Source organism: Fringilla coelebs (assembly GCF_963513975.1).
Source record: "Fringilla coelebs genome assembly, chromosome: 14".
NCBI lineage: Eukaryota > Metazoa > Chordata > Aves > Passeriformes > Fringillidae > Fringilla > Fringilla coelebs.
The window spans coordinates 6,511,364-6,529,335 of NC_140040.1; the positions used below are offsets into that span (position 1 = coordinate 6,511,364).

Genomic DNA, 17,972 nt, shown 5'->3' on the forward strand with positions numbered 1-17,972 from the left:
AGCCTCCAGTCCCCGGTGGAACGGGCAGCGTGGATTTCTGCCTGGGAAGGTGCAGGAGGTGGATTTCTGCCTGGGAAGGTGCAGAAAGGTGGATTTCTGCCCGGGAGCGCGGTGGGTGCAGAACCGGCACAGGAACCCTTCCCTGGGGTCCGTCTTGTAGGGCGGCTGTGTGCAGGGTTTGATGTGAGCGCCACGATTCACGGTGACATCACGATGTTTTCTGCCCTGAATCACAGATTTCCCTAAATTGAGCCCCAGAGGAAACTCGTAGTCAAGCGAAAATGTGCAGCCCTTCTCGGCGTGTCTGAGCCAAATACGTGCGAGCCCGTGGGGACGGCAATGGGCTCCCTCCGTGCGGCTCGGCCATCGCTCCGAGTGCGTCCCGGGCAGGGGGAGCCCTGCGCTCCCACCTCGCCCTGCTCCTTGTTGGCTCTTTCTCCTGCCTGAGCAGCGAGCCTGGAAGGCGCCCACGGCTCTGTGAGCAGGGCATGGATGTACGGGGCTGGCACCAGGGTGGGCTCTGCCCCCTGCACACGCACCCCTGGGCAGCTGCCGGGCAGCAGAGCCCGAGCAGAGCCCGTTTCCTCTCCGCTTGGGAGGAAGGACTTTTTCACTTTTTCCCGTAGTGGTTTGGTTTTTTTGTTGGGTTTGTTTTTTTTTTTTTTTTTGAGGGTTTTTTTTTTTTTTGAGTTTTTTTTTGTTTGTTTGTTTGTTTGTTTTTTTTTTTTTTTGCTTGGTGGTTGGGGTTTTTTGGGGTTTTTTTGTGGGTTTTTTTTTTTTTCACTTTGTGACTTTCTGAGCACACCCCCGGCCCTGCAGCTCCTCCCGGGCCGCGTCGCCAGTGGTGCTCTCTGTCCCCGCGTCACCGCGGGGTGTGGAGGAGCGCGTTTTGCTTTCGTTTGCCAGCCTGGAGCCCTCGGCTCTGCGACGACGCTGAGGATTGCGGAAACACCTCAGTCCTTGCGATTTCCCGTCGGTGAGTAGGTTTAGATACTTTGATATTTTGGGGGACTTTTTCAGACTTCGTCTGTAGAGGGTTGGAGAACAAATTTGCTCTTTGGTCCCCAGTGCCAGGGCAGGCTCTGCCCGAAGTGCCTCCATGCCAGAAGCACCTAAAGGTGTTTGGGCTTCCTCTCCCCTCCCTGGCTGAAATTTCCAGTTTTGGTGTCTCTACGGGTGTGAGCCCCTCCCTGAGGACCTGGGTCCGTCCTCTGCTCCTGGAGCAGTGGCCAGGCAGCGGCGGTGCCCCTGCTGTTGCAGAGGGACGGGCTCTCCCCCGCGGGGATGCTGGCACAGCGGCTTCTGCCTTCCCCGGTGCCCTCCGGCACCTCACCGCAGCTACAGGGTGGGACAGAGCGGCCCCAGCTCCTGCTGAAAGGAGGAAGCAGCCAGGGTGGCAGGTTTGGTGTCACGGGGGGGCCCTTGGGCTGTGAGGTGGTGTGGGAAGCAGGGATACGGGCAGGAGGAGTCACTGCCACCCTGCCATCCTTCAGTGTGAGCCGGGCTCCTCACTAATGCCACTCACTGGAGTCCAGCAGCTGCTGTGCCACGGCAGGGGATGGCAGAGAGGCTGCTGGAGCTGGTGGGGTGACATCAGCAGTGCCTGTCTCAGCTCTGTCCCAGGCACTGGAAAGTGCTCTGGAGTTGCTTTTCGGGGGATGATATTTTCAAAATGAGATGAGCCCCACAGGGGGTGTCCAGCTCTGGTGCCATGGGGTTTGCCTCGGTGTTTCCTTGTGATTTGTGACTCTCAGGTTAGCTCAGTGACTTCCCAGGGCTCTGCTGGTCCCCTGGAGAAGCTTTGCTGGGTGCTGCCCATGTGCTGGGAGGTGCTGCCCCTTGGGCTTTCAGCAAGGAGGTGCTGCCCTCACTGCACCAAACCTGCACAGAGCTGCTGAGGGAGAGCTTTTCTGGGGACAGCAGGGCCTGAGAGGAGCTGTGGGTGGGGATGGCCCAAGTGTGGGCTGGAGAGGCAGTCCCTGTCACAGCAGTGGCCACCAGCCCTTGAGAGGGAATTTTGCAGTGCTGCTGTGAGAAGCTCAGCTGTCAGCACCAGCAGCATTGGCTGCTGTAGCCCACTAGGGACAGTTTCCATCAGGAAGGGTTTATTAGAGATAATAACACTTTATTAGGTTGTCCTGACACACTTTGTCCTGTGTCAGGCACCAGAGTATCTCAGTACAGTCCCCTTGGCCTCCAGCAGGCAGGACTGTGGGACTTGTGCTTCAGGCTGGAAACAAGAGCCCTGCCTGGGCATCTCTGTCTGCTGGGTCTACCCCAAATCTCTGTGAATTTGGGAGAATTTGAGCTCAGTCCCAGCCGTGCTGCCTGTGCTGGGATGCTCAGGGGCAGTTTTCAGCCTTTCCCTGCCCAGTGGGAGAGATGAAGGTCCTCTGGCAGTAGCAGGTACCCAAGGAGCCTCTGCAGGGATGTACCAAGCATCCCCTTTCTGCCTGCCAGCCTGCTCACCTGTGGCAGAGGCATTTTCTGGGGAGCAGCAGCAAGGTGCTGTACATGACTAATTGCACCTGTGTGCAGAAGGAAAGGAGGCTGCCAAAGGACCTGGTGCAAGCTGTGAATCCTCTGAACTGCCTGCGTGGGACTGAGGGGTAGAGGCTTTTGCTTTGTGAAAGAATTCTGGAGATGGCTCTGTTTGTCAGCAGGAGAGGGGAAAGTGACCACTGTGAGCTGTGGGGAGCTGCCTCAGGTGTCCTTTGCAGAGCATCCCAGCTTTTCCTGCTGGCTCCAGCTCCATGTGTCCTGGGCTTCAGCTTTTCTGCTGTTCTGGGCAACCAGTTTCTGTATCCTCACACTTCTCTCTTGCTTCAATCTGATGACAACCCATTTCACCTGCCCCTAATCCCCCCTCAGGTACTGCTGCTCTCCCTGTGTGTCTCCACTGCCTGTGAGCTCAGATCTGTGATTTGGAACAGCCCCAATTTACCTCTTTGATACTCCTCTCTCATTTTCGCCTTCCTGAAAGGAATTTTGCTTCCACAATTGCAATGGGGTGTAGTGGGACAGCCTTAGTGGGGAAACAGTCGCAGGTGACTTTTGTGGGCTCTTACAGAAATCATGGATCATCCCAAGGAAGGATCTCCTGTTCCCTGGGATGGACACAGCAGAATTTTGCATGGTATCACTGCTGGGTGTCAGTACTTCTGTGTCTGTTTCAAATATGCCTGATATTGGCCATGAAAAGAAATTATTTCTTTAATGAGAGGAGATCACTGAATTTATTAATGAGATTACTATTAAGATTGAGTCCCTCCCCAATCCCCAATGTTTTACCTAAAGCACAGCTTTATTTTTTCTCCTCTGTTTTTTCTTGTTAAAGCTTAAAACAACTTTAGCATGGCCTGAGGAGCTGCTGCTCGTGGGGCTGCTCTTCTGCAGAGGCAAAGGGGACCTCTTCAGTCAGGAGTTACTTTGCAAAACACATATCTCCTCCCCCTCTTTCCCTTTCACATAATTGAGGAAGTGAAGCTCCCAGGTTTTTCTGCTGACCCTTTCACACTTTGTAAAAGTGATTTTGCTCTCTGCTGTGGAGATTGGGGTGCCATGGGATGAGACTCTGCTCTGGGACTGCTAGATATTCTTAGATCTGCAGGGCAGCCCCCAGGCAGCAAAACCCTTCTCTGTGGGTTTGTGTAGACATGAAACAGCTTGGAAGCGACCAGGCTTCCAAGAAGGAGAAGAAAAGTACTTGAAAGCTGTAAGCACAAAGATGTTCGGTTCAGAAGGGCCTGCAAGCTGGAGCCCAAAAAGGATTTGGTGGCCGTGTCCCTGCATTCTGGTCCTGCTCCTGTGACCCCTCTTGATAGCAGAGGGACCCTGGGGCAGCCAAACCTTCAGGCTCACCCCTGGGAGCCCTCACTGGTAACCTGGCCCTGTTCCCTTGGGACAGCACGTGTCTGTGTGCTCGGGGCTGCCAGCTGGGATGGAGCACCAGGAAAATGTCTGGCTGCAGATGCTGATCCAGTCACAGGACTTTGTTCAGGGCAGCAAATGTGGGGAGAGGAGAACAAAAACGGGAGGAGAGCCTGGAATACAGATGGTGGCACGCTGACTCTTCCTGTGCCAGCTCAAATACCCGCTGGATTTAAAGCTTTTGTGGGGTGTTAGGATGGCCCTGGCTCGCTGGTGGTGCCTCAGGTGTGAAGCCTCTGTGCTGATGCTGAGGCAGCAGGGGCTGCACCCACACCTGGCCCTGTGGAAGGTGCTGGATCCATGCTGGTGTAGCAAGAGGAAGGTGCTGGATCCGTGCCAGTGCAGTGGCAGGAGAGGTGGCTTCCCAGTGTTTGCTCTGCCTGGTGCTGGCCCCCTCCTCATCCCAGTGCCTGTCCTGACCGTGCCCACCCTGGGGAGCCAGACAGGCTGAGCTCAGGGGCTGGAGTATGGGTGATGTGCTGCGCACCAAGAGGATGTTTTGGTGTCTGCCAGCCCTGGGAAAAAAGGTTTTTCCACTGAGTCACTAGCTGCCTCTGCTTTTTATGAGACAGCACTGAGATCTGGGAGAAGGGGAGATGGAAAAACCCAGCCCAGATCTCCCTGCTCTGGCAGGACCAGGTCCACGCCAGCACAGCTGCCCCATGTTTGCTTCTCAAAGGGAGTAGTAGACAGACAGCAGCATAAATAGAACAGGCTTGGCTATTTTAGGACATTGATTACATGATCAGTGCATTAAAGAAAAATAATGGAGTAAAATCTTCACTTTAGCTGCAGCTGGCAGCATGGACTTGGGTGGGGCAGAGGGAGGGATGGGCACCTGGGAGCTGGTCCCCAGCCATGGTGGATGAACCATGAGGACTTCTCCTTCTCCGTGTGTTCCTCCTTGAAGCTGCAGTAGATGGAAGGTTTCCCACCTGTGCCACCGTTCTGGTGTGACACTGCCACTTATCTGGCATTGTGCTGCTGTGCACAGAGGTGGTGGCACCAGGCAGGCTTGGTCTAGGCAGGGGGGCTTGGGAAGGGGACGTGGGTGCTGCTTTGGTGATGTTCACGAGTGTCTGCAGCCAGGGATGGGGTTTTCCTTCTTCTGAAGAAGTTTCTGAGCTCTTATGGAGCTGGGATGGTTTTACCACTCTTTGCCTGAGCAGCAGTCTGGGGTGAAGAGCTTCTGTTTACTGGTGGGGGTTCAAACCAGGCTTGTTTCTGGTGCCTTAGTGCCAAGCAGAGATCTTGGCAGGCAGGAGAAGAAGGCTCCCAGCCTTGGGAGCTGGAGCTGTTTTCTGCTCAGAATTCTTTGCAGCAGGGCTGAGCACTCAGGACAGCTGGTGGTGAGCCCAGAGCTCCTTCTCCCAGCCCTGCTGGGATCACCCTATCCCTGCCCTCCATCCCCATTCCAGCTTGGAAGCTGAGCTGCAAGGGAAAAGGGCAGCAGCCCAGCTCCTGGCAGCACAAGGGCTTGTAAATACTCATACCCAGGCAAAACAAATAGATAATATTAATTGGGGTTTCAATGCCAAATAGAAGCAGATGGTTTATCAAGGTGGAGGAAGGCAATGTTCGAGGGCTTCAGATAAAGTGGATGAGCTAGGAGCCACTCTTGAAAAAGAAGACAAAAAATATTGATGCAGCTGCTGAGAAGGGCTCACTCTCCACTAGCAACCATAGCCACAAAAGTTTGTAAGTATAAATTAATCTAAAAATGCTCTTTTTCTTCTTTTTCTCCCCTTTCTTCTCCATTGAAGACCACTGGTGATTTATGATAAGTAAAATGTATATCAGAAGTCAAGACTGTCCTAATATTGCACTAATAATGGCATAAAACCCATTTATCTCTGCAAAATGGCTTTGGTAGCAGACTTCTGATAAGATTTTAAATGGATTTTTAGTCAGGGCCCTGTAAATCGTGCTCCAGGTCATGCAGTGCTTTTCACATGTGCCTTCGCTGGTCTGAAACAACTATTGCCACTTTTTAACTGCAGCCAGAGCCACTGCTCTGCGCTGGCCTGGGGAGCTGGGTGGAGATGGGCCTGATTGAGGGCTGGAGCTGCTCTGCATCACACTCATCCTCACAGTCTCTCCCCTTTCCCTGTGATGATTTGCAGAGCTCAAGTTTGCCCCTTGTAGCTTAGGTCTGTGGTGTGTTGCCTGGGGACAGGGGGGCAGCAATCAGGTTTGAGCTCAAAGATGATGTGGGAGTGTGGCTCCTCAGCACAAAGAAAAGCCCAGCATGCTGGAAGAAGAGGCTGGGGAGTTCCCTCTCCTTTGAGGGAGCAAGAGGTTACCTTTCCTTGAAAATCTGTTATTTATGGAGCAAACTCACAGCAGGGCAGTACTCTGCTGGGCTTCCACTCAGGACACCTGGGAGATGGAGCCAGGAGAGCCTCATGGCTTAGATCACCTGTGTAACTCAGAGCAAGAGGCTCTGCTGTAAATCAAAGGCGACTCTTACGAAGGAGAGAGAACGATGGAGAAGGCTCTATAGATATCAGAAAGCTAATTAATTACTTTATTATACTATATACATTTTATTTAAACTGAATCTGTTAAGCACTTGCTCTGCACACAACTGCTCACACGGCACAAAATTTTGTGGCTGTCACCCGACAGTCCCCACAAACGCACACTCCTGGCCCTGATAGGCCAAGGAAACCAAACATCTCCACTTCAGATAAACCATCTCTATCTTGCATTCTGCTTTAGCACAGCACCAGCGCAGCAAGTAACAAGAATTGTCTTTTCTCTCTCCCTGAAGTTCAGAGAACGCAAATCTCGGAAATCTTTGAGCAGAGTTGTGCCTTGCTTTTCCCTGTGGAGAGCGATGCGGCAGCACAGCTCAGCAGCGCTGGCGGGAGCTTTGGTGTGCCCCAGCGCTGAGCTTGTCCCTGTGCTGTCCCTTTGGTGTCCCCCAGCACTGACCTTGTCCCTGTGCTGTCCCTTTGGTGTGCCCCAGCGCTGAGCTTGCCCCGTGCTGTCCCTTTGGTGTGCCCCAGCACTGAGCTTGCCCCGTGCTGTCGCTTTGGTGTGCCCCAGCGCTGAGCTTGTCCCTTTGGTGTCCCTTTGGTGTGCCCCAGCGCTGAGCTTGTCCCTGTGCTGTCCCACAGAGTGCCAGGAGCTGCTGTCCCCGGGGCCCATGGCGTACACCGCGCCCCCCTCGCCGGCGGGGCCCGTCGGCTCCCAGTACTGCGTCTGCAAGGTCGAGCTGTCCATCTGCGGCCAGAACCTCCTGGACAGGGATGTCACCTCCAAATCCGACCCTTTCTGCGTCCTCTTCATGGAAGTCAACGGCAAGTGGGTGGAGGTAAGCCCTGCTGCTGTGTGGGTTTGTTCCTCCCGAGGTTTGCTGGTGCTGGTGTCCCTCTGTCTGTGCTCAGCCTCCCTGAGCAGAAGGGGAAGCTTTCCTGGTGCTCCTGAGGCTGAGTGTGGCACCAGTGTGCGTGTGAATTGTTCCGTGTCACAGCTGGTCCTTTCCCCATCAGTGCTTTCTGCTGGGCATGGGCTTTAACTGCAAATTCTGTTCTATGCCTGGTTGGTCTGGGAGGGAGCAGGGTGGGCAGAGCATGGGTGTGTGATGGATACAGGCACCCACATTGGGTGCAGCAGAAAATGAGCATTAAGGGATTTAAATCATGTAAACCACACAAAATTTTTCCCAGTTCCTGGGAAATTAGGTGGTCTCATTCAGGTACCAGCACCACCTCAGCTGTCCAGCAGCTGATCTCATGTTCAGCAGGGAGAGTGAAGGGGAAAACCTCACTTTGCCACAGTCTGCAATTAACTTTTTTCAGTCTGGATGAGAATAATGAGCTTTCCAGCCTTGATAGGTGTCATCTCTGACCTAGTTGTGCTTTTCAGGAATTCTTTTCTGTCAGTAACGTCTCAGTCCAGCAGTTTTGATCCCGAAGCTTTCTACGGGATGCAAATGTTTGGTGCTTTTAGGTTTTTGTTTTTCTTGTCTTCTGCTATTTTTAGCTTCTTTCTAATTGGCACGGTAGGCCCTGGACTGAGCCTTGAGCAGCAGCTTGCTCCTGCTCTGCTGCCGTGGTGCCAGCAGGGCTGGAATGGGCTGGCACAGGCTGTGGTGTGCTTGTGCCTCTGAGCTCTGCCAGTGGCACCTCGGGGACACTGCTGGCATTGACCCACACGTGTCAGGGGAGCTGTGGCTCGTGGCTGGCTGCCAGGCAGGGTCAGGAGAGGTGGGATTGCCCGTGAGAACCTTGCTGGGTGGATGTTGGGTGGACTCCTGGCAGCTGATGCCACGTGGGTCACAGCCAGCCCCTTGTACCCTGTGGGTTTTGGCCACACAGATGTGCCCCTTGCCCTAAGGGAGCCTCTCCTGCCTGAAAGTGGTGGCTTTAAGTGTAGGGGACAGAATAAGCTCATTGGAACCCATCCTACCCCACTGCCCCTTTGTCCCCCTCACCAGATTAGGGACATGTCCCAAGCCTTGGAGCTGGTTGTGGTTCTGGGTCTCCTCCTTTGGCACCAGCCCTGGTGGCAGTCCTGAGCAGGGCAGTGGGGCTGTGGCACCAGCTGATGCCAGCAGGAAGATTTCTGCTCACTGTTCTTCCTAGCTGTAACATTTGTTCCCAAATACAATTATTTTGTCTCACTGAGCTTAATAGGAATTAAAAATCTTTGTGAATCAGCCTTGGAGGAGTGGGGGGAGGGAGGGACAATAAACCACAGGCTGGGAAGTGAAGATGGGTGATGTTTAAACGTTCTGCCTAGTGATGTCATCTCACAGAAGCCATGAAAGAACTGACCTGTGGTGCCAGGAACAGGGACAAGGGACACATGACTCAGCCCTGCAGCTGCCTTTGTGCCACTGAGTCATCCAGGCAGTCCTGCACCTTCAGCATGAGCCTCCCTTGGCACCTCAGACAGCATCTCCCCATGTTGGAGCATGGGGCACTTCCACATGCTGGGCATGCCTGCAGGTCCCAGCCAGGCTCCAGCTGCAGTCACTGAACACAGGGGCTGCTGCTGGAGAGGATTTCCTGCTGTTGTGCTCGATTTGCCAAATCATGGAATCGTGGAATGGTTCCTGTTGGAAGGGTCCTAAAGATCACCTCATTCCTACCCCCCTGCCCTGCCCTTGCTTGAGGCCACATCAACCTGGCCTTGAGCACTTCCAGGGATGGGGCAGCCACAGCTTCTCTGGGTAACCTGTGCCAGGGTCTCACCACTCTCCAGGGAACGATTTCTTCCAAACTCTCAATCTAACCCTGCCCTCTGTGAGTTTGAGGCCATTCCCCCTTGCCCTGTCACCCCATGCCATTGTCTGCAGTCCCTCTCCAGCTTTCCTGCAGCCCTTTCAGGTGTCCTGAGATCTCCCTGAGCCTTCTGTCTTCTGAGCAATCCCAAGGCTGTCAGCCTTTTCTCACAGGAGAGGCACTCCATCCCTCTAATTGTCTTTGTGGCCCTTTGAGGCTCTTATCCAAACAGATTTTTTTAATTAGCCTGGTGCTTTTCTGCTTCTTGGTGGCAAAGGCCCTGTTCTTTCCAGGGATTGCAGATCTGAAGGGGCTGGCAGGAGCTGCTGGCAGCTGAGGGATGGTGTGTGAAGAGTGATGGTCTCGAGCGAGGTGGCTCGTGCTCACCAAGCCTTGTGCAGCTGTCAGCTGGGGATGTTGTTGTGCTTCACACTGGCACTAGGCAGGAGGTTAAACTGTTGAATCTGGGGGTTGAAGAAAGCCCCATCACTCCCAAGTTGACCTCAAGCTGGCTGGTATTTTCATACCCTTCCTTCAGCCACCTCTTCCAGATCAGAGCTGGAGATGGCACTCGAGTGATCTCCTCCAGCCTGGGGTCTGGGTGTGAAAGGACTGGCTTCCCTTGCTCCCTGCCTTCCCAGTCGTTCACAGAACATGGAAGGGCCTGAAATCCATCTCTGCTGCCCGTGCAGCCCATCTCCTGGGCCTGGAGGGGGGTGTGTGTGCGTTGTGCAGAGCTGTGGATGCCCCGTGCCCCGGTCCAGCTCCCCCCGAGCGGCGCTGGGCTCCCTGGGCAGGGATGGCAGCGGGAGGGCAGGGTCTGTGTGGAGCTGTGTGGCCCCTGCTGTGGGTGGGTTTGGTTCCCTGGGGGGCAGCAGGTGGCTATTCTGGGAACACAGTGCTTACTTTGGTAAATTTACTTTACTTTAGTTGTTTCTTGGCAATTACAAACAGACTAAGCAAGCAATTGCAAAAACCCCTGAGATTGTTGGGTGTGTATATAGCAAACTCACCACATTTCCACTGAGCCCCTCCAAAACCTGCCTTCTGTGCTGAATGAGTTTCTTTGGGACTGAGGTATGTGTTTGCTTGCCATTTTTTTTTTTTTTTTTTTTTTTTTTTCTTTTTTGGAAGGCTTTTTCTGCTCTGCCTATTCCTGGCTCAGCAGCTCTGGCAGACATCCCACGGTCCCACAGCCTGGCTGGTGCTGCCCAGGGGTGCCAGCTGCTTTCCAGAGAGGTCTTGCCCTGGATCTGGGATGCACAGGCAGCTCAGCCTTGCCCAGAACTGGGTGTCCTGGCTGCCTGACAAGGTGGAATGCCAGCCAGGGTCATAGCACGGCCAGAGGCTTTGTGCTGTCCCACAGGGAGCTGGGATGGTCTTTCCAGACACCCAGGGCAGCAGCTTTTGATAAAATCACACTGGGCAGTGCCTGTTTCCTTCTCCATGTTACCATATCCTGGGATAACGGGGAGATGTGGCAAAATGCCAGTGCTGTCACAACACCTTCCACTAGTCCAGGTTGCTCAGAGCCACATCCAACCTGGCCTGGAGCCCTTCCAGGGATGAGGCAACCACAGCTCCTCTGGGCAGCCTGTGCCAGTGACTCACCCCCCTCACAGGCCAGAATTTCTTCAGAACATCTAATCTACACCTGCCCTTTGTCAGTTTGAAGCCGTTCCCCGTTGTCCTGTCACTCCAGACCTTTGTCCAAAGTCCCTCTCCAGCTCTCTTTACAGGCTGGAAGGTGCTCTGAGGTCTCCCCAGAGCTTTTTCTTCTCCAGGCTGAACAGTGGTACCACCATCTGCTGCTCTTCTGACAAAGCTCCTGCTTGCTTTGCAGGCTGGAGGATTCCTCCCAGCTGTGGGTGTTTCTTTCTCAGCTCTCAGGCTCTGCTGCCCCTGCCCCTTCTGCCCCTTTCAGCCTCATAAGGATATCTTGCATGTCAGACTTGCCCTTGTCTCCTGCCTTTCAGCACGTCTGGGGGGGAATATGGGTTCTGACATGAGAGTTCAGACTCCCCTTGCCCATGGACTTCCAGAAGTAAATACACCAGCTTTTCTCAGCCTCAGTTTCCCCAGTTTCTAACACCTTGGCCAAAATCCTGGGGGTTTGTCTCTGTGCAGGCTCATACAGGATCCCTGCTGGTGCTGGATCACCCTTCCTGCAGTGGAGTTGTGGGGTCTGGGACACAAGTTCCATTACTGGAGGGCAGCATTCCAGCATCTCCCTTGTGACCGTGCTCAGGGTGTTGTTTTGGCTCACACGAGGCTTCCTGACCACCTGTGCCAGGCAGTGTTGTAAAGCCACACTTCCACCAGCTGCCTGCCAAGTTCCCTCTGCCCCTCTCCCTGCTCTTGGCTGTGGGGTGCTGCAGGAGCTGTGGTGCTTCCCCACATGGGGAGCCTCCATCCTCCTCTCTGTGCCTGCCCTTCCAGTTCATCAGGGACATCCTTGCTTCCAGCCTGCTTGCCATAGCTCTTGGTGGCAATATCTACTGAAGTTTTGTCTCTGGGCCCTTCCAGCCTCTTGTTGCTACTAATGCTTGATGAAATCTATGAAAAAAGGGACTGTGGTGATGTTTTTTTATCTTTTTACCTATGGAAGGCCAACAAAGAAGAAACTTTGAGTTCTAGAGGGAGATGCTAGAGAGTTGTGTTCTGGCTCGTGACATTTCTTGTTTTGCTTCTCCTTGTTGCTGGCTGCACAGACTAGAAGAAACAAGTTTGGCACTGCAGCTGTGAGGGTCTGCTGAGGCTCAGAGGTGTGTGAGAGCCCCAGCTCGTGGCAGAATAGGGCTTAGAAGCAAATGAAGCAATTCTGGCTTCAGTGATCCTCAAGTCCATGCTGAGCCTTGTCTGGGTGGGCACTTCCATCCTGGCTGTTGGGTGGGGAGGGCTGTCCATGCACCCCATCCTCGGGGAGGCAGCTCTGCATGACGTGCCATCGTGTGTCTGGGTGGATCCCAGCTCGTGCACCTGGGTGTCACAGCCTGTGTTTAGGGACAGCTCTGCTGAGGGCTTGGTGTGCTCATTCTGTGGTCACCATGGGGTTTCTGGGTGGCTCTGGCTGAATTCAGTTTCAGTGACAAAGATGCACTTGCCTAAATGTCTCTTTTTCTTTGCAGCTGGACAGGACAGAGACAGCTGTGAACAACCTCAACCCAGCTTTTGCCAAGAAGTTCATCATTGACTACCACTTTGAGGAGGTGCAGAAGCTCAAGTTTGCCCTGTTTGACCAGGACAAGTCGAGCACACAGCTGTATGAGCACGACTTCCTGGGCGAGTTCTCCTGCACCCTGGGCACGGTGAGTCGGGGCTCCCTGCAGCAAGGGCACCCCAAAACACCTCAGACACAGGGATGTGCTGAGCTTACAGCTCTTCTTCTTACCCCATGCAAAGTTTTCTGGCTCCTTCCTGGAAAGACTAATGTAATTTGCTTGTCACACTTCAGCTGTTGAGGTTGAACTGTTCCACATTAGGGAATGTCTGCTCGCTCCAGTCTAAGCTAGTCGTGGTGTGGGTTTCTGCTGGGGCTGGCACAGGGACATCAGCTGAAGCTTCTGCCTCTGTCTTCTCCATGGGTTGTAGTAAGGGCTCTGATGACCATTTTGGGCTTGGGAGACTTCCAGATGTTTAAAGTTAAGATGCATGCAGTCTGCCTTTCTTTCTCAGTTTGGGTTTTCTCTTTCTAAAAGTTTCGTCCATTGCTGTTGTGTGGCAAACCATTCCTCCTGCTTGAGCATGTTGGTGCTGGAATGTGTCTTCTGCTCTTCCCGTGGAAAAGCTTTTGGGACACAATGTAATTTATAAGTTTTTGGAAGGTTTTTTCATTCATGAGCCCAGACCCTGTTAGAAGCTGGCAGCTGCATTCTCCAAATGTCTTTGTCCTCTGGCTCAGAAGCTGGGAATGAGGGGGATTTTTTCCATCTTTTTGCAGCATCCAGCAGCTGAGGGCTGCTGTGGTACCTGGCACAAATGTAGAGAAACTGCTTCTGTGGTGCTCAGTGCTGGGGCTGGGGAGGAAGGAAGTGCTGTAACAGGTGGGTCAGCATGGGGAGCCAGCCCCAGGTGCTCGGGGAGGCTCATGAGCACAATTGCTTTGTTACACAGAGGGCAGCTTGGCACTGCCTGTGGCAGGCACCAGGGACTTTACCACTGCCAGCTCAAGAGCTTGACATGTTAGAAGAGCACTGACATTTACAGAGTTTGGAGTTTAATGACTGGAATTTTGGAAGTGCTCTGTGATGACCTAATTCTGCTTTTGCAGGAGTTAAGAGACCATGCAGGCAACAGCTCTGGCCTGTGTTCAGTGGTTCAGCTTAAACCCATCCTTTACTGTTAGTTCTGCTGGGCTGAAACACATCCACCTCCAGCGTGGGGCAGCTCAGCAAGGGCTGCTTGTGAAAGTCTTGGAAGCAGAGAATTCATGGACACAAGGACACAGCTGAAACCTTGCTGCTCCTGCGTGTGACTCTGCAGCACAAAGATCTGGTTACACTGGCTGTGATTCCTGTGCACCAAAAGCACTGGCACTTGGCTGGCTCCTCACAAATGTAAAGGGCTTTTGCTTTGAAATGGCAAGAATCAGGATCACAGAATGGTTTGGGTAGAAAGGGACCTTTAAAGCTCATCCAGACTCGAGGGGGCCCCACTGGATGTGGGATCAGGGCACAGGTGGTTCCAGCAGGTTGCTGGATCTCCATGTGGGCATCTGCACCTCATAAGGAAAAATTACAGGTTCTCCAGACCTGAAGGAGACTGAAACTCGCTGAGCTGGGTTCTCAAGGGTTTAATTAATTTCCCAGTTTATTCTGTCTGTCCTGTTACAAACCAGAAGTGAAGGGAAGAACATGCCTTTGAGGGTGCTGTCCCTGCTCAGGGGGTCCAGAATGATGCTGGGGGACAGCATCCAGCTTGTAATCAGGATCCACCCATGGAAACATGTCCTGAAGTCAAGGTGCTAGCAGGGGTCATGGTAGAAGTGTGTGAAATGGGCCTTGAGGGAGGTGTGGTGATGTTGGTGGGAACAGAACACAGACTGCAGTGGTTCTGTCTGTGTGAGGACCCACTGATCTCCTGCCCTGGTCCCTGGCTTCAGTGGGAAGTGATGCTTCAGCCTCCCATGCTGTCACTTCTCTGCACCCCGAGGGCTGGGGTGCCACTGGTGATATTCCCACTCTCACAGCCATCCCTGCATATTGGTGCCTTTCTTCTACTCTTGCAAATGCTTCATCTGAATTCACCAACATGAGCAATGATCAGTTGCTTATGAGTCTGCTTTTGATCACTTGTACAATCATGGCTTTATTGTCTTTGGCTTCTCTAGATTGTCTCCAGCAAGAAAATAACACGGACTCTCCTCCTGGGGAATGGCAAGCCAGCTGGGAAGGGCATGATCACGGTAGGCTGGCTCCTTTGTGTTGCTGCTGGGCTGTGTAGCTGGGTGGGGGCAATGCAGGGCACACAGGGGCTCCAGGAGACTGCAGTGTCTCTCTTGAACATTTTTCCATTTGCCTCTTGTTTTCCTGGCCACTTGGATCTGTTTGGGGGACAGTTTATTTGGGACAGTTTATTTGGGACAGGACCTTGCTCAGTGTCTGTCCTGTGCTTAGCACTGTGAGTCTTCAACTTCTGCTTCAGCAGTCTCAGAAATACAAAATGCCTCAGTCTGGAGAAGTACAAAGTAAATCTCTGCTGCTGCTGTTTGTTATCTGGTAGAAGGCGCCTGCTCAGACCTCTGTGGTGCAGTGACAGGTAATAGGGCTCATTCCTTTTGCAGGGATGGGTGATTTTGTTTGTAGGATGAGGATGTGCCATGGCAACAACTCTCATGGCAACAGCCACTGCTTCTGATCCAGACCCCTTCGGGCAGTGGCCTTCCTGCTGCGGATCTCTTCAGCAATGTTCTTTTTCAAAAAGAAGAGACTAAATTTAGGTGTGTTTCTGTTCTACCTCAGCTCCCATCATTTTTGGATCTCTGCTGTGTTACGGGTTTTGTGAAATGTGCAGCTGGGCTGCAAAGTTGTTGGAAGGAAAGGCCAGCAAGGAGTTAAACTTCTGTCAGGTTTAAAAGCACTGGAAAGGTTTAAAAGCCTGGGACCTGGTGCATCCCTGTGCTGTTTGCTTTAGGGGAAGCTATTTTTCTCTCCTAATTGCTGCAGTTAGTCTTTAAATGCAAGAGGAAAAGCCACAGTGAGGTTCAGAAGTGGGGCCATTCCCAAGGCTCTCACATCCCATCTGATGCTTGAGTGGGAAGAGCTGGAAAAGTTTCCAGTCAAGTTCAAAGGCTACATGCTTTAGAAAAAGGAAGGTCCTGTTCTGTCACTAATGTGCCATTAAACATCCAAGGGGCAGAGACATCTGCTTAATTTTGTAGAACTGATACAATTTCTTGATCTGGTTTTGTTGTCCTGGCCTGGGTGATGATAACAGGGTCGTGTGTGCTGGGCACCTTTCCCTGCTCTTGGTGCAGTGCTGGAGCACAGGCTGTGGGCACCACTGGAGGAACAGGCTTCAGGAGTGTGGAGCCAAAGCCTGACTTCCTTGCCCTCATTCCCTTCAGTTTGGCCCAGCTATCCATTTTCCTAGCTGAGGTGCCACACATGTGACTGCAGCAGAAGAGCCTTGGCTGAGCAGATGGGACTGTGTGGGGGTCCCTGAGTTGGAAGAGAGGAGATCCCAAAGCAAAACTCTGTGTTTGTAGAAGTCAATTTTAAAATCTTGCAACACCTTTAAACCTTTAAAATCTTGCTGCACCCCTCTGCTGGACATAGTGGTGGGGATGTTTTTACTGTCTATGCCAAGATGCCACCAGCAACCTGTGGCAGGGTGGCACAAGGACATTCCTGGCCTGTCTGCACAGCCTGGCTTTTACATAGCCTACAGGAGCACCAAAGTGCTGGATTCCAGCTGGGCATGCTTTTGTGGGGCTGAAGAAAGGGCAAATTTCATCCTCTTCCCTACAGTTTCTCTTCCTCCTGCTGGTTTTGGTGACTGCTTACACCCACCAGGGACTAGGTGGGAGAGAAAAGTAATTCCATGGCATTGGCAGTAGGGAACTCCTGTATGGAGCAGAGGGGAAACTGGGGTCCATATGCAGTGAATGGGTCCTCTGTGGACCAAAGAGGTGTGTCCACCATGGGAAGGGCAGGAGGTTGTCCAGGAGCTGTGGCTCATCCCCTCCCCCAGCCACCTAGATGCAGAAGCTGCATCTCTGCCTCCTCATCTCTGCCAACTCCCCAGCTCTCCTAAGTGCCAATAACCCTCTGATTGCTCCTTCTCTAGAAAATCGTCCCCTGGAGTTCTGCAAGTTTTTCTTGAAGCCTTGGTGTAATGACACTGCATAATTTCAGTGCAGGACAGCCCCTTGTGGGAGCCAGCAAACAGCCATGCTTGGGACACTGTGCACAGGGACAATGTCCATGCAGTGTTCCTGGCTGTTTGGGGCTGCCTCCTGCCCTGGGAGAAGGAGGATGCAGCTGGGAATGCTGGGGAACAGCTCAGCCCACCTCAAGAGATCAGAGAAAGGAGAGGAAGAGAGCAGATGCTTGGGCAGGAAAAAAAAGACAAGTGATTCAGAAAATGGCTTGCAATAAAAGTGAATAAATGTGGGGTTTTGTTAAAAACATTCCTTTAAAATACCAAGAGACTGATTAGACCATAATGCAGACAAAACTGGCCCACTGGGGGCTGGCAGCCAAAGCCCTTCTGGAGCACGTGAGAATGAAGTCTCTCCAGCTGAAGGGCTCTGGGCTGTGCTCCTGCCTGCTGCAGCTCCTCAGGAGCACTCCTGGACTCTTCATCCTTGGGGGCTGCCTTATCATGTGGTCATCTGGAGACATGGCTCAATCCTGGGTTCCACCAGCATTTCCCCCAAGGGAAATGTTCCCCTGAGGATGTTTTTGCCATGCCCAGCCCAGGACATGGAGGGTGAGTTGGCACATCTTGCTGGCAAGGGTTTAGATGGCTTCTCCTTCCTCTTGCTCAGTCCTTGGAGGCTTCTCCTCCTTGGAGGTCTTGATTGAGCCCTGGTGCAGAAAAGCCATGTGAGACCAAGTCCAGCATAACACTCAAGAAAAGGGTTGTGTTTTTTACCAGAAGCTTAATTTTTTATGCTGAAGATGCATGCAGCCTTCCCTTGTCTTTCAGATAGCTGCCCAGGAGCTCTCGGATAACAGGGTGATTACTCTGAGCATGGCTGGCAGAAAACTGGATAAAAAGGTGAGTGGAGCTGTGTCTGGGGATGCAATGTTAAATTCCTGCCCTTGGGATCTAAAGAAATCTCTGCTCTGGGTGCAGCAGGGACAGAAAGCAGTCCCACTGGAGAAGACTTCAGGGTGAAACTGGGTGAGATCCTCTGGCTGCTGGGTACAGCTGTGCCTCAGTTTCCCTCTTGTCGCTGTTCTTCATCACACATCTCCAGATGGAAGGATTCTGTGTGGCATCAGCATGTCTCAGAGACAGCAGCAGATTTACTGTTTGGAATTGCCTCCTGACAGAACTGGAAGTTTTGATGACCCTTGAGTCCACGAGCTGAGAGCTCCTGGCTTGTCACCTTCAGCCCCTGTGGAAATGGGGCAAAGATCTGCTTCTGCATCAAAGGGTAGGGCCTGTCTTCTCCCAGGAAGTGAGGATCTCCCAGAGGCAGGTAGCACAGGAGCTTTGCTTTGGATGTGGTGCACAGGAAACAGTTCTTAAAGCCTCTCTGAGCAGCATCTTCTGACCTTATTTACCAGGCAACCAGAGCTATTCCTCTTGAACCACTCCTGTTGCTAAGCAATCCATGGGAATATTATTTTTTCCTTC

The 17,972-nt window shown here is 52.8% G+C and overlaps 1 protein-coding gene across 1 annotated transcript in view; it reads left to right on the forward strand.

The window, feature by feature from the left end:
- Nucleotides 1-909: 909 nt before the first annotated feature.
- CPNE2 (copine 2) overlaps nt 910-17,972 on the forward strand; it is a 37,551-nt gene continuing 20,488 nt past the window's right edge. Inside the window, exons 1-5 of the mRNA XM_084215112.1 lie at nt 910-976; nt 7,053-7,249; nt 12,293-12,472; nt 14,494-14,568; nt 17,316-17,387. Coding sequence (XP_084071238.1) covers nt 7,082-7,249; nt 12,293-12,472; nt 14,494-14,568; nt 17,316-17,387 — 495 coding nt within the window. The 5' untranslated portion in view covers nt 910-976; nt 7,053-7,081. The remainder of the gene's footprint in view (nt 977-7,052; nt 7,250-12,292; nt 12,473-14,493; nt 14,569-17,315; nt 17,388-17,972) is intronic.